Here is a 12,764-nt window from a genome sequence, read left to right on the forward strand (position 1 = left end):
GTAACAAGCAAAAACAGTACTCACTCCCCACAGTTTAAAAGGCCATAGACTGTTTAAATAGCCAAAGGCCTTAGGAGATGAGGGATGTTTTTGCTTTACACCTAAAGATGTGTAATAAAGGGACCAGGAGAGCTTCTCTGAGAAGAGCATTCTATAAACAGGAAGCTACTGCAGAAAAGGCCCATTTTTGTGTTGCCGTCCTCCGGACCTTCCGCAACGATGATCACACTAAACCATGGTTTAGTACAATGCATGAATGTGGCCAGAAGTACTGAAAACATCATTTAATTAGAATTAAAGTAGAACTACTTATTGCAAGGTTCTTATAAGACTAAATAGCAACTTATGCCTGCTCCACGAGAAGCCAAGCTTTATAATCAGTGATCATCCATAAAACAAATTGTCTACAAACTTGTTTGTCCTAAAAGTCTCCAAACATAAGTGTTCTCAAACTGTGTACAAATGTTTTCTAGAAATCCAGACATTTAAACTGTGTTGCAATAATTCATTTAAGTGGTTTCATATGTTTACTTCAATTCAAATATCTAACCTTATATAGGCTGTTCCTCAATGGAATCTGAAGCACTCATTACTGGGGGGCTTAACAGATTCCTGTGCCCACTGAAAACAGATACAGAACTAGAAACAAAACTTTACTTTCATGAGGGCAAAATGAAGGTCAATAATTCAAAACATTTCAGAAAAACCTCAAAAAGGGATAACAGAAAAAAAATCCAGGTGGAGAGAAGTTAGCCTAGTAAAGTTCTTTACCATTCCTGGTGTCAAGCACCCTGTTGCTTCTGACTTTTCATGCTTCCATTGCATAATGCTGGAAAAGAGTCTGTACCGTAAGCAAGATCTCTTTTTAACTTAGATGAAGTACCTTATACAACCAATATACCAAAAATATGTGGGGGAATATTGTATAGAGAAACCATGAAGAGGTAAAATTATATCAATTCCTATTTGAAAACACTAACCAACAGATCTTTATTAGAGCTAGAAGACTTCTTCCCACCATGAGAGTCTCCATGAGCATGGCTCTGTTGAGTAAAGATTTAGAAAGTTACCATCAAGAAGCAGTAGTATCCACAGAAACAATGCTAAACCACCATGTGATAGTTCAAAAACAATATAAAATGAAACTTTATTAACCACTGATCTACCCAATGAGAAAAAAGAAAAGGAAATTGAACAAAATGGTTTGGCAGAAACAGCATATAGATTAGACTTGAACTCGGCAACATACTGAATTTATTTATTTTACTATTTTTGCATTGCTCAGAACTTTGCTTTGACATGCATTTACATGATTCACCACAGGGTGTAAACAGAGAAATCACAGATGACATTAGTTTTCATTCTTTTTAATGATATGCAGAAAGCCATTGGCAGAAGTGATACAAGTCTGAACACAAACGCAAGAGCTGAAACAAAAGAACCTCTCACAAACACAAACCATTAAGCATAATTAAAATTAGCAGGCAGAGATAAAGATGTGTTCCCATTTCTATTATCCCTCACACACTGCTATTTTACAGACGTTCTATACATAATGCAATTTGCAATAGGCCTCCAAAACTGTGATGAAATTTAGACAAAAATATGTGGTTTTGTGTAACACTGGCTTTAAGCTAGTGGAATTGCTACTACTTGCAAAGGGCTCTTTGGAATAGTATGGGAAATGTCATGGAGGACTGCAATTGGTAGAAGAATTGAAAATTGGGGTGTCTTGCCCTGTACAAATGGAAGTGTTTCAGCCAGCCTAAAGCCATCTCACGTTTTTGTCTCCCATATCTCTTGCCCCCACCCAGGGCTCCCTTAAAGTTAAATGTCTTGAACTTCTAAGTTCAAACATTTTATTAAAACTGAAATATTGAGGGGGGTGGTCCAACACTGTACCAGGATTTTCCCTTCTCTGCTCCCCTCCCTTCTGCAGTTACTAGCCTCTTCATGTTGGCTGGAAGGTTGGGGTCCTCTGAAAGAGATGGGGGGGGGCTTCAGGGGGAGGCGAGGAAGGGGGAGATTAGTTTGTGACAGCAGAAGTCTGCTGCACAAGTGACTGGCAACAATCAGATAACATCCTTTGCCACCAGTATTCCTTGTCAGTATGCACTAAGTGCTATGTGAACAAATCACAACATGCTCATCAATACTACGCACCACAAGATCTCTTCGCCTGGAAGTACTTGCTCTGCTCCTGTGTGACCCAGTGGCATCCAAGGAGGTACTCTTAAGAACCAAATTGTAAAAGACAAGTATGTGTGCAGTTTTTTTTCCTTAGCTGTTGATAACTAAGTCATTTAACACTGACTATATTAATTTTAAATTGACAAAAGGGAAACATTTATTCAACTTTGACATTCATGTTCTAACCCTTAGAATACTAGCATTCAATGTTCTTCTGACCAGAGGATTCAGTTTCTGTTTCCATCCAGTGTTACAAATCTATAGGGATACAGACCCAATGTTGAGATTATGATGGCAACCCAGGTAAGCACCAATGCAGATATAATTTAAAGCAAGTTACCTTGATTAAAGAATCCACTGAAATCAGTGGGCTTATGTTAGTCATGACTAACTCAAGTCCTTCCATTTCAATGGGTCTACCCAGACTATGACTTAGTAATATACCACCAGTTATCTTTGCAGCTTTAAAATATTCTGTATCAATTCCATAAAAATTAAAATTTTGGTTGAAATGAGAAATCAAAGAAACAATCTGCATGAGCATAAAAGAATGTTTTATGAACTTGATCAAAGGCAAAATATGAGTACTAACCCTGTGGCTACCAGTAGTTCGAGTGGACACCAAGTCATCAGCACCCTAATTACAAAATTAAATTAAAAATGAAGTGCCACATTTAAAAATGAACAAAAAAGATAAAAGTTAGGAAGGAAGAAAAACAGATTTGATAGGTTAGTACAAACCAGGTATGACCGCCGGCTGGACCTGTGTGAATCCCTAGCCTTCTCTGAATCTTCCTAAGAAAGGAAACACCAGATGATGTTACTTAAGAAAAGGAGGAAAAGACAGAAGACCAAAAACAACACAGCTAAAAAAAAATCCACAAAAATTACTCAGAAACAGCAGAAAGTACTGATTTACTGTTCACATCAGACAGACACCCATTCCTCTTTCATGTAAACATCATAGGAGCTTATCCTAATTTTCAATGTGTTATTAGTTCACCTAATATCTCAGATTACTCAATAAATTATGGGAACAAAACAGTTATCATTAGGGTTGCAACCAGATTTTTTTTAATACGAAAACCATGCATGTAAATATGTCTGAAGCAAAAATTTTAATTTGTTTATAGATGGTGTACATGTAAGTCACAGCAGGCATCTTGGAAGAGATATTCTACTAAGACAGAGCTTTCCAAACTGTGTGTTGCAACATGTTAGTGCGTCTGCTGCAGTGTGTAGGTGTGTCGCACAAACACTCTCTGCACTCCTCCCAGGGCTGGAAAGAAGGGTTTAGTTTAACCTTCAGTTTGCTAGTAAAACTGAATTACTGTGTCATGAAATGATGCATGTCTAAAAAGTGTGTCACCAACATAAAAAGTTTGGAAAGCTCTGTTCTAAGAGAATGGAAATATTATGTAAGACTATGTTTGCCATTTGTGTAAGCACCGGTTTTAATATTCTTTTTTATAAAGGTTTGTTGTCCAATTCTCAATCCCATTTTTAGCCGTTTAAAAACCAATTAATCCAACTGATTTATCCATAAAGTGATTTAATCCAACTTGCATGATAGTTTTAATTGCTGGTGTGCAATAGTCACCTATACTGACAGATAACTGCCATCTACATGGAGAAAATATCTTACAATTAGAATTTCAAAATGGTACAATTTGGAAATTTGGAAAACAATATGAATTAAGAGTGATAGTAAGGGGAAAGCTCATCTATGCCCATACTTGTTCAGGAGAGTTCCCAACTCCCAACAAAGACGGTTTAGGGTGCAGGACAGAGAGAATTTTTTTGCACAAAAGGTCTTTGGCCTGCACAATCTTTGGATCTAGCCCATAATATCTAGACAAATGGATTTTGTATTTCATGTACTGAGAAAATGTGTTTCTCAAAAAAAAAAAATCATTCATTCTAAGTTTAGCTCAGTCGGTAGAGCATGAGACTCTTAATCTCAGGGCCATGGCTTTGAGCCCCATGTTAGGCAAAAAGATTCCTGCATAGCAGAGGCTTGGACTAGTTGACCTTCGTGGTCCCTTCCAGCTCTACAATTCTATGCGTCTACTTACTGATAAAGGGACGCAGGTGGCGCTGTGGGTTAAACCACAGAGCCTAGGACTTGCTGATCAGAAGGTCAGCGGTTCGAATCCCCGTGACGTGGTGAGCTCCTGTTGCTAGGTCCCAGCTCTTGCCCACCTAGCAGTTCGAAAGCACGTCAAAGTGCAAGTAGATAAATAGGTACCGCTCTGTCGGGAAGGTAAACGCAGTTTCTGTGCGCTGCTCTGGTTCGCCAGAAGTGGCTTAGTCATGCTGGCCACATGACCCGGAAGCTGTACGCCGGCTCCCTCGGGCAATAAAGCGAGATGAGCACCGCAACCCCAGAGTCGACCACAACTGGACCTAATGGTCAAGGGTCCCTTTACCTTTACTTATTGATAAATTTTGGGAAGAATCCTCAAATGAAGAAAGGCCAAGGAAATGTTGGGACTTCATTGTCTTGTATTAATTCATATAAAATAGACAGTGTTATTAGCGATATGAAGTTATTCCCCTTAGGTTTCCACTTATTCAGTACTGGAATGATAAAAATAACTAAGAACACAACCAAGCCAAAGTTAAATATTTGTAAATCCCACAGTTGGGAGACACATCATTTTGATACTTGAATTTCACACACTGTACAAAATATTAGTAAATAAACACACCAATCATGTTAGTTTTCCAAGTGCAAAATACCACACAACAGGCAATCCTGGCCTACCATCCACCTTTGGATATGTCCCCATTTTCTATCATAAGAACGTCGAGAAAGCTACAAAAAGGTAAAGATCATCTTATTTCTTCGCAAGAATAAACAATTTCCAAAAAGAAAATTTGCTCTCCCAAAGTGTTTGCTTTAAAAAAATAAAGTGTAATCAACATTCAAATATGGAAATGCTCTCTTTAAAACTTGTGTTGCATTTTATCATTTCACCTCTACAGCTATATCAAGTACTATTCGCAAACTAATATTACTTCTATTTAAATGCACATCAGGAAAAGCCAAAGGCAGTATGATTGAATTTCTTGTCAAATACATTAGAAATGATCCATCTACATGTGTTTTATTTTGTTTCTACCATAACTGTTTATTTTATTTATATTTTGGATTTTTAAAAATACCTGTTTTTTGCATTTGTCTTTTACTGACATTGTTATGTTGTTGTTTTCTATAGAATGCTTACAGGTTCTACTTAAAATCAAGCGGAATAGAATACAGTGGTACCTCTAGTTGTGGACACGATCTATTCCGGGGTGCCATTTGCACCCCAAAAAGTCCGCAACTAGAGCGCTGCTTCTGCACAAGTGTGGAGCACAATAGAGTGCTTCTGCACATGTGCGAAGCACGCAGAACACTTCTGTGCATGTGTGGTGAAACCCGGAAGTATACACTTCCGGGTTTGCCGCGTTCGCAACCCGAAAATCCACAACATGAAGCGAATGCAACTAGAGGTATGACTGTAGAATAGAATAGACCTTAAAACCACCAAAACCTTAAAACCTTAAAACCTTAATCAGGGCCTAACTTTTATTCTACCCATGGTCATTTTTGCAGATTCTTTATCCAAATGTGATGGTAGAACAGTCACTATTTTCACCCAAAATTATTTAAAATCAGTGATGTAATTAATTGTACTGTAATCAATTATCTAAAGAAACACTGCCTACACTTCACACGTTTCTTCACTCAAGTTCTGAAAGCTCATTACACAAAAGTATTTCCAACCGAGGACTCTATTGTCTTTTTGGTGTCTACTGAATACACTTCTCTTCCAACAAGTGTTATAAGTAGAGACCTTTCTCTATAAATCACATTAGATTTACTGAAAATTATCTGTTGCGATAAAAGTTCCGTTTGAAATCATTTTACATTATGTAAGACAGTCAAAATGTTTAGGGCCAAGCTTTTTGCATATGTGTGCAGGTTTCCCCATTCTGCTAAATTATGACTGAAATTACCGTATTTTTCGCCCTATAGAACGCACCAGCCCATAGGACGCACTTATTTTGGGGGGGGGGGAATAAAGGGGGGGAAATCCCCCCCAGCCCCAAAGAGCAAAGAAGCCATCCTGCTCGCTGTCCTGGCTTCGTTTTTAGCCTCGGGGCTGGGGGTCCGGGAGCGAAGGCGAGCTTGCTGCCCACAAGCCTTGCGAGCCCGCGGGAACTCCCCCCCCGGCGCGCAAGGCTTGCGGACACCTGCGCGATGCACGGGGCGTCCTCCGGAGGGCGCCCCGTGCTTCGAGCTGCAGGCTGCCACCCGCAAGCCTGGAGAGCCCGCGGGAACTCCCGCCGGGCTCGCAAGGCTTGCGGATAGCTTCCTGAAGCCTGGAGAGCGAGAGGCGTCGGTGCGCACAGACGCCTCTCGCTCTCCAGGCTTCAGCGAAAGCCTGCATTCGCCCCATAGGACGCACACACATTTCCCCTTCATTTTTGAAGGGGAAAAAGTGCGTCCTATAGGGCGAAAAATACGGTAAAGCTGTTTACTATCCGTTACTCAAACAGAGTCACTTTCATTCACTAAGAATACATTTTGCAATTTATCTGAAGAAATTTGGCCTCACTCTAAGCATATACCATGATGCAGTGCTGAATACAGAAGTCTAAAGATATTTTAAAATCATCTGAGGCAGGAACAAATATAGACAACTGTAGAAGTTAGCTAAAACCAAATCAAAACCAAAAATTGCAGTTGATGGCCACACTCCCTTTTCCCTGGAAAACTGGCAAATATAAGTTAAGCTGCATGGCTGATAATTATAACATACAACAAATTTTATTCTGAAATGTAAAGATTCTGAAACCTAAAGCAGAACTCTTTAATTTCCCACAGTATAATGAAGTCAGATATATGGCAGATGGCTGTATGGTGAAAACTTGGCCAAAATGAAGGAATGCCACTGCCTGAATTTCGCTGATTCCATATGCCCACTGCAGTACTGTATCACATCCTAGGCCCCAGCCTACAAAATGGGGGAAGAGGAGCCTGAACAGTCTTCTGCTCATGGAAAATTTGGATTCAAAGCAGCTTGACTTTGCCACTTTTCTTGCTATTTTGTAACAGCATAACTCCCAAGAATTTAAGAGCCAGTGTGGTATAGCGGTTAAGAGCGGTAGTCTCATAATCTGGGGAACCAGGTTCGCGTCTCCGCTCCTCCAGCTGCTGGGTGACCTTGGGCCAGTCACACTTCTCTGAAGTCTCTCAGCCCCACTCACCTCACAGAGTGTTTGTTGTGGGGGAGGAAGGGAAAGGAGAATGTTAGCTGCTTTGAGACTCCTGAAGGGGAGTGAAAGGCGGGATATCAAATCCAAACTCTTCTTCTTAAGAGACTCAACATTGTTTCAGTTTTGACAAAAATAGAATCCTATTTTTTGAAAGATGATCCTAGCTGCTTTTGCAAGTCTGGTTTATGTGTCATGTTTTCCAACTCCTAGGCAATAGCTGCGATATTCCTAATCCATTGAAAACCTTTCTTTGTATAAACCTAAGTAGCACTCAGACACCAAATTTCATGCTCACTGGGCATTCAGTCTGACACATATACAACATCTTATGTTTTCCTTTACAAGTGCAACACAACCTTAATAATCAAGCTGAGCTTGAGGTCTGAATGGCATTCTACCAACTGAAAAGAAAATCACCCTCGCTTTCAGAGTGATGCTCTAGATGTGTAACAATGTCAAAGTAAGTGATTAGTTAATGTTATTTACTCTGATACATTGTTCTGAATTTAAGATTACCAGAATTTCTACATTTAACTGCTCCATTACCTCTTTCTGTTGTCGTTCCAATTCTCTCATGCGTATATCTCTTGCTTCTGCTCGTGCTGCACGTTTGGCTGCAAGCCGTGCTTCTGCCTGTTAAATTGAAAGAAATTTCATTTAAAAATGAAGTAGTCAAATTGGATTCAATAATACTTTTATTAAATGTGAGGATTAAGTGACTAATGGTCAAAGATATCATTATCAAAATAATATACTTGGTGATACAGAACTGCAAACACAGTTTAAGAAATAACTTTACAACAATGAATGTAAGGTGCACCTACTAAGCAAAATGTGAATACGTGAATTCTTGTTTTCAAGATGCTTACAATAAGATAGCAGTTTTACTAACCTCTCTAGCAATATGACCCAAAGCTTCATCTTCTGCAGAAAATCTATCTTTCACAGGAGTTCTTTTCCTTCCTGATCCAGGAGTTCCCATGATTAAATATGCTCTCAGTAATTTTCTTGCAAGATTTGGTTAGATCCAAGTGCTCAGATCTGAAATAAAGTGAAAAGATTATAAGGATCAATGTTTAAAATACATACATATTTTCATACCCTGAAATTACTTGCCAATAATTAGTTTATTCTGCTTTTTGGTAGTAATCATGGAAAAATGAGGTTGGGAGAATCACCACAATGTTCCACAATCTTATTTTCATGACAAGAATTGACTTGATTTTGTGAATGGATTGGCTGCATTCACCTTGCAATAATTAGGTTTTCTAAAATGAAGAAAAATCAAGAGATATATGTGGTGCTATAAAAAAAAACAAGAGATATACACTTGGACAATTCTCTTCTTCACTAGCAGACACTCAGTATTTTACTTATCCAGCCCAATGCCATTTCTCTGCCTGACCCAATTCCTCCTCCATAAATATTTTCTTAATTTTTGAACTTATTAATCACAATTTTCTGCCTTTTTTGCTTCAGTGTCTGAGACTGACTAAATGTTGTCACATTTAAACTGTCCTAAATCACACTGAATTCAATTTTTATTTCAAGTCTGCAAGCCTAATACCAGAATGTACGTGAGATGGAACAACTAACATTTGTCATGTTCCAAAGCAAACAAATGGCAACATGGAAATTTCTTTGAAACAATTTTGTTCTAGGACCAACATCTATATGTTGTGCTCAGATAATGAGGCACTGTTCAATGTTTAAAATTACCATTGCTTTTTAATTAAGCTGTAGCAGAAATTAAATACAGTAAAGCTTAACAATATTCTGTACTATAATGATCTAGAGTTCACTGGGAAACAACAAAACTAAAAATGTTTTGTTTTGGAAGCACACCTACTGATACAAGGGGGCATATCTACTGATGGAAGAAAAGCATTACTAGTCTTGACATCTGAACCAATACTTCCAATATATGACACATACAGGGCAGTATCCCATCTCTCGCCATGTTCTTCCATCTCTCTCATGAATACCCTGCTCCAAATGAGCACTTTTGTCCCACTGCTACCCTCTCCTGCTTAACTGCAGGAGCACATTTCTAATTTTAAAGTATTAATTAATTGATACTTATTACATTTATATACCACCATTATCTTCCAAGGATCTCAAGGTGGCTATGTGGTTCTCCTCCTTCCCATTTCATCCTCAAAACGACCCTGTGAGGCAGGTTAGCCTAAGAAATGGTGACTGGCCCAAGGTCCTTCAGTGAGCTTCACCTGAGTGGGGAACCTTAGTCTCTCAAGTTCTAGTCCAACACTCTAACTATTAAACCACACTGGATTTAGGCTGTTCCCAAAAACACTTAGAAGGGAGTAAGTTACACAGAGCTTATTGAGAAATGCTTATAAAGATATTTTCAGTCAAATTTCAGAAGATATTAAAGACAGCTCCTAGTGAATTAGTCAGCAATCCTAATCCCATTTACCTGGGAATAAGCCTCATCTTCAAGGATAGACCCACATACAGTATGCTGTAGTAAACTGGGAAATTACCAGTGAATGGGTTACTGAAACCAAGCTAGCCTGGTTGAGAGATGGCTGAAGGTGGCAAAGGCTGGTGCTACTTGAGCCACCAGCGGCAGGTTAGGGTCAAGGAACACCACTCAGAATACACACTTGCTCCTTCAAGACGAGAACTATTCCATCCAGAACAGGCCACCTCCCTAATTCCCAGACATTAGAAACTAAAGACACACAGCTTCAGTTTCCTGGCCCTCACCCAGCCCTTCACTGCCTCTGGATACCAGTCCAGCATTTGCACACCCACTCCAGACTCAGATGGATAGAGAGACTGAGCTGGGTATCATTTGCATATTGGCTGACACTGTACTCCAGATGACATCCCCTCAATAACTTCATACAGATGTTAAATGGTATAGGAGACAATGCATTGAGGACAGGTGGTTTCCTTAGCCATGGTTGGCACACAGGACTCAGCATCATAATCATGAAAAGACTGAAGAACTATTCATTCCATAATAGCATTTGACAAAGTCTGTACTTCTAGCATGCAATAACAACAACAAAAATTATTATTTATATGTCACCCATCTGATTGGGTGGCATATAAATAATAAAATATTTCTTGAAGATAAAATCACATATCTAGGTTGCCACTTCTTCCACCTTTAATACTGCTATGACCCACAGAGTCGTTGATCATAACACAAATGCTATCTCATAGCACAAAACAATTGTTTTATCGACTTCTTCAGACACAAAGCATCTATTATTTGTGGGAAGGGAAAGATGAGAATGAAAGTAAGATCAACAGCAGTCAAACTACGGTTTGCATGAAATACCAGGACTCTGCAAGCTCATGCAAAATGTATCTTAACCCAGAGGGTTTCCAGCTTTTTGAGTCCACAGCTCCCTTAACTGACTACATTCTTTTTGCGGCACCCCTGTGGGGCTCAGGAGCCCCGTTATGTCACCCCTTGTCAGTAGAGCCGGCAGCCTCTCACCCCTGTTTGAACACCCTCCCTTGTGGAGTGTTCCCTCAACCTTCTCTCTGCTCCCCTCTCCTTGGGAATCCTCTGGGCAGCCGCAACTGCCGCCCCTGATTTCTGAGCTGCCCCCCTCTTCCCCAGAGAGGTTCCTCCTCACACTGCCCCACAGAGGCCTGGGAAACCCCCCTTGCCCAGCCCCAGAGGCACCATTCACCTGGGGAGCTTGTAGCCAGGGATGCTGCAACAAATAGCTGTGCAAGCCTTTGGGAGGCAGAGAAGCAAGAAGACATCAGAGGGAGGGAAGAAAAGAACAGAGGACAGTGCTGCCCATGGCACCCCAGGGTACCACGGCACACTGGTTGCAAACTACTGTCTTAACCATTCAGATACTGAGGCAAATTATGCTGTCTCAAACTAGGATTAAGCAGCAGGACATCACCACTTGCAAGGGACGGGAGTGTGTAAGCCCAAGGCTCGTTCACATCTGAACACATGGCTTCTACAAATTAGCACATAAATCAAATATATCAACTCAGTTTCATATTTTTTCTCAACTTCAGCTTCCAAACATGCTGGCTTTGTGAAGATCTTCTAATCACCCACAGGCAGAGAGCAATACTTCAGGATATATCACTCTCAACCTCATCTAGTACCATCTGCTCTGATGCCTGAGCCTGTGCCAACAGAATGTGTATCAAGTGCATGCAACACATTGAAGTATCTTGGTTAAGAATGTACTATAAATATACAAGACATAACTTTGGTTGTGTTTTTTAAGGCACACATGGTCTTTAAAATCCACCTAGACAGGATAAAGTGATATAGTACGTGCAGCTTCTCCTTCAAAGAAGCTTGGGACCAAATTATGTTACCATACAGCTACATGTAACACTAATTCAACACAGTCTTGTCCTTTGAAAAGTTTCCTCTGCCAAAGGGCCAGAACTAAACCAATGTTGCATGCCACTGTAAATGCAGTTTGGGCTTTAAACAGCATAACCACAATATGATGATTGCAATGTTAGAAACAGTTTTTAAAATAAATTACAGCAACAAGAATAGGGTTGTCCTAAAAATATGCCTTGAGTGTCAAATGTCAGGGTAAAGAGATGCATCTTCAGCATATGACTAAAAGTGTCTAGTGATGGTGCTAGTCACACCTCTGCGGGAAGGGAATTCCACAACATAGGAGCTGCTACAACGAATGTCCTTTCCCAAGCTACCATGACCCATCTTTTGAAGATGGTGAAACTTCAAAAAGCCCTCTACTTATTATCTCAATACCTGAGAAGGTCTGTACAGAAGGTGGCCTTTTAGGTATTTGAGGCTTAAGTGGTTTAGGGCTGTAAACACTAATGTGGGCACCTTAAACTGGGCCCAAACTCAATGACTGATTTCTATGTAAGATCATGAGATCAGCTGCCTTTGGTCCTCCCTCAACTGTCATCTACCTGCTGACCGTTATAAAAACCAGCCTGCTTTGTTCCTTCTGCCTCTTTTCTTCACATATCATGTATTTTAGATTATAAACTGAGAGCTAGGACTGTCTTACTGGTGATCTTGTAAGTCATGCTGGAAATCTTTTTTGAATAAAGACTGGGGCAGAAAATAAAAGGTAAAAGAAATAAATAGGCACTACTCAGAATAGTATCAGCCAGCAGGGAACAGTCACTCAGCTTCCTTTTTTTTTTTTTAAAGATATATAATATCTGGGTCCTCAGGGAAGAAAAGCCTAACTAAAAACATTATTTACACAACAGATTTTCACAGCAGTGAGATATATCAACAAGTGAGTCAGACCACTAGTCCATCTAGTCAAGAGTGAGGAACCTTTTCCAACCAAAGA

General features: G+C 39.9%; 1 protein-coding gene across 36 annotated transcripts in view; it reads right to left on the reverse strand.

Moving 5' to 3' along the window:
• The window catches only part of LRRFIP2 (LRR binding FLII interacting protein 2), a 51,981-nt gene that overhangs the window by 33,432 nt on the left and 5,785 nt on the right, over positions 1-12,764 (reverse strand). For 17 of the 36 annotated variants that reach the window (XM_053410364.1, XM_053410360.1, XM_053410354.1 and 14 more), the window contains exons 2-8: positions 8,351-8,499; positions 8,005-8,091; positions 4,958-5,008; positions 2,932-2,985; positions 2,783-2,827; positions 2,164-2,232; positions 981-1,043 (exon numbers count right to left, since the gene is read on the reverse strand). In XM_053410364.1, coding sequence (XP_053266339.1) covers positions 981-1,043; positions 2,164-2,232; positions 2,783-2,827; positions 2,932-2,985; positions 4,958-5,008; positions 8,005-8,091; positions 8,351-8,440 — 459 coding nt within the window. In that variant the 5' untranslated portion in view covers positions 8,441-8,499. Of the gene's footprint in view, positions 1-980; positions 1,044-2,163; positions 2,233-2,782; positions 2,828-2,931; positions 2,986-4,957; positions 5,009-8,004; positions 8,092-8,350; positions 8,500-12,764 lie in introns of those variants that run through there. The other 19 variants (XM_053410382.1, XM_053410380.1, XM_053410378.1 and 16 more) reach the window with 8 other exon arrangements.

Source organism: Podarcis raffonei, chromosome 12 (genome assembly GCF_027172205.1).
Source record: "Podarcis raffonei isolate rPodRaf1 chromosome 12, rPodRaf1.pri, whole genome shotgun sequence".
Lineage (NCBI taxonomy): Eukaryota > Metazoa > Chordata > Lepidosauria > Squamata > Lacertidae > Podarcis > Podarcis raffonei.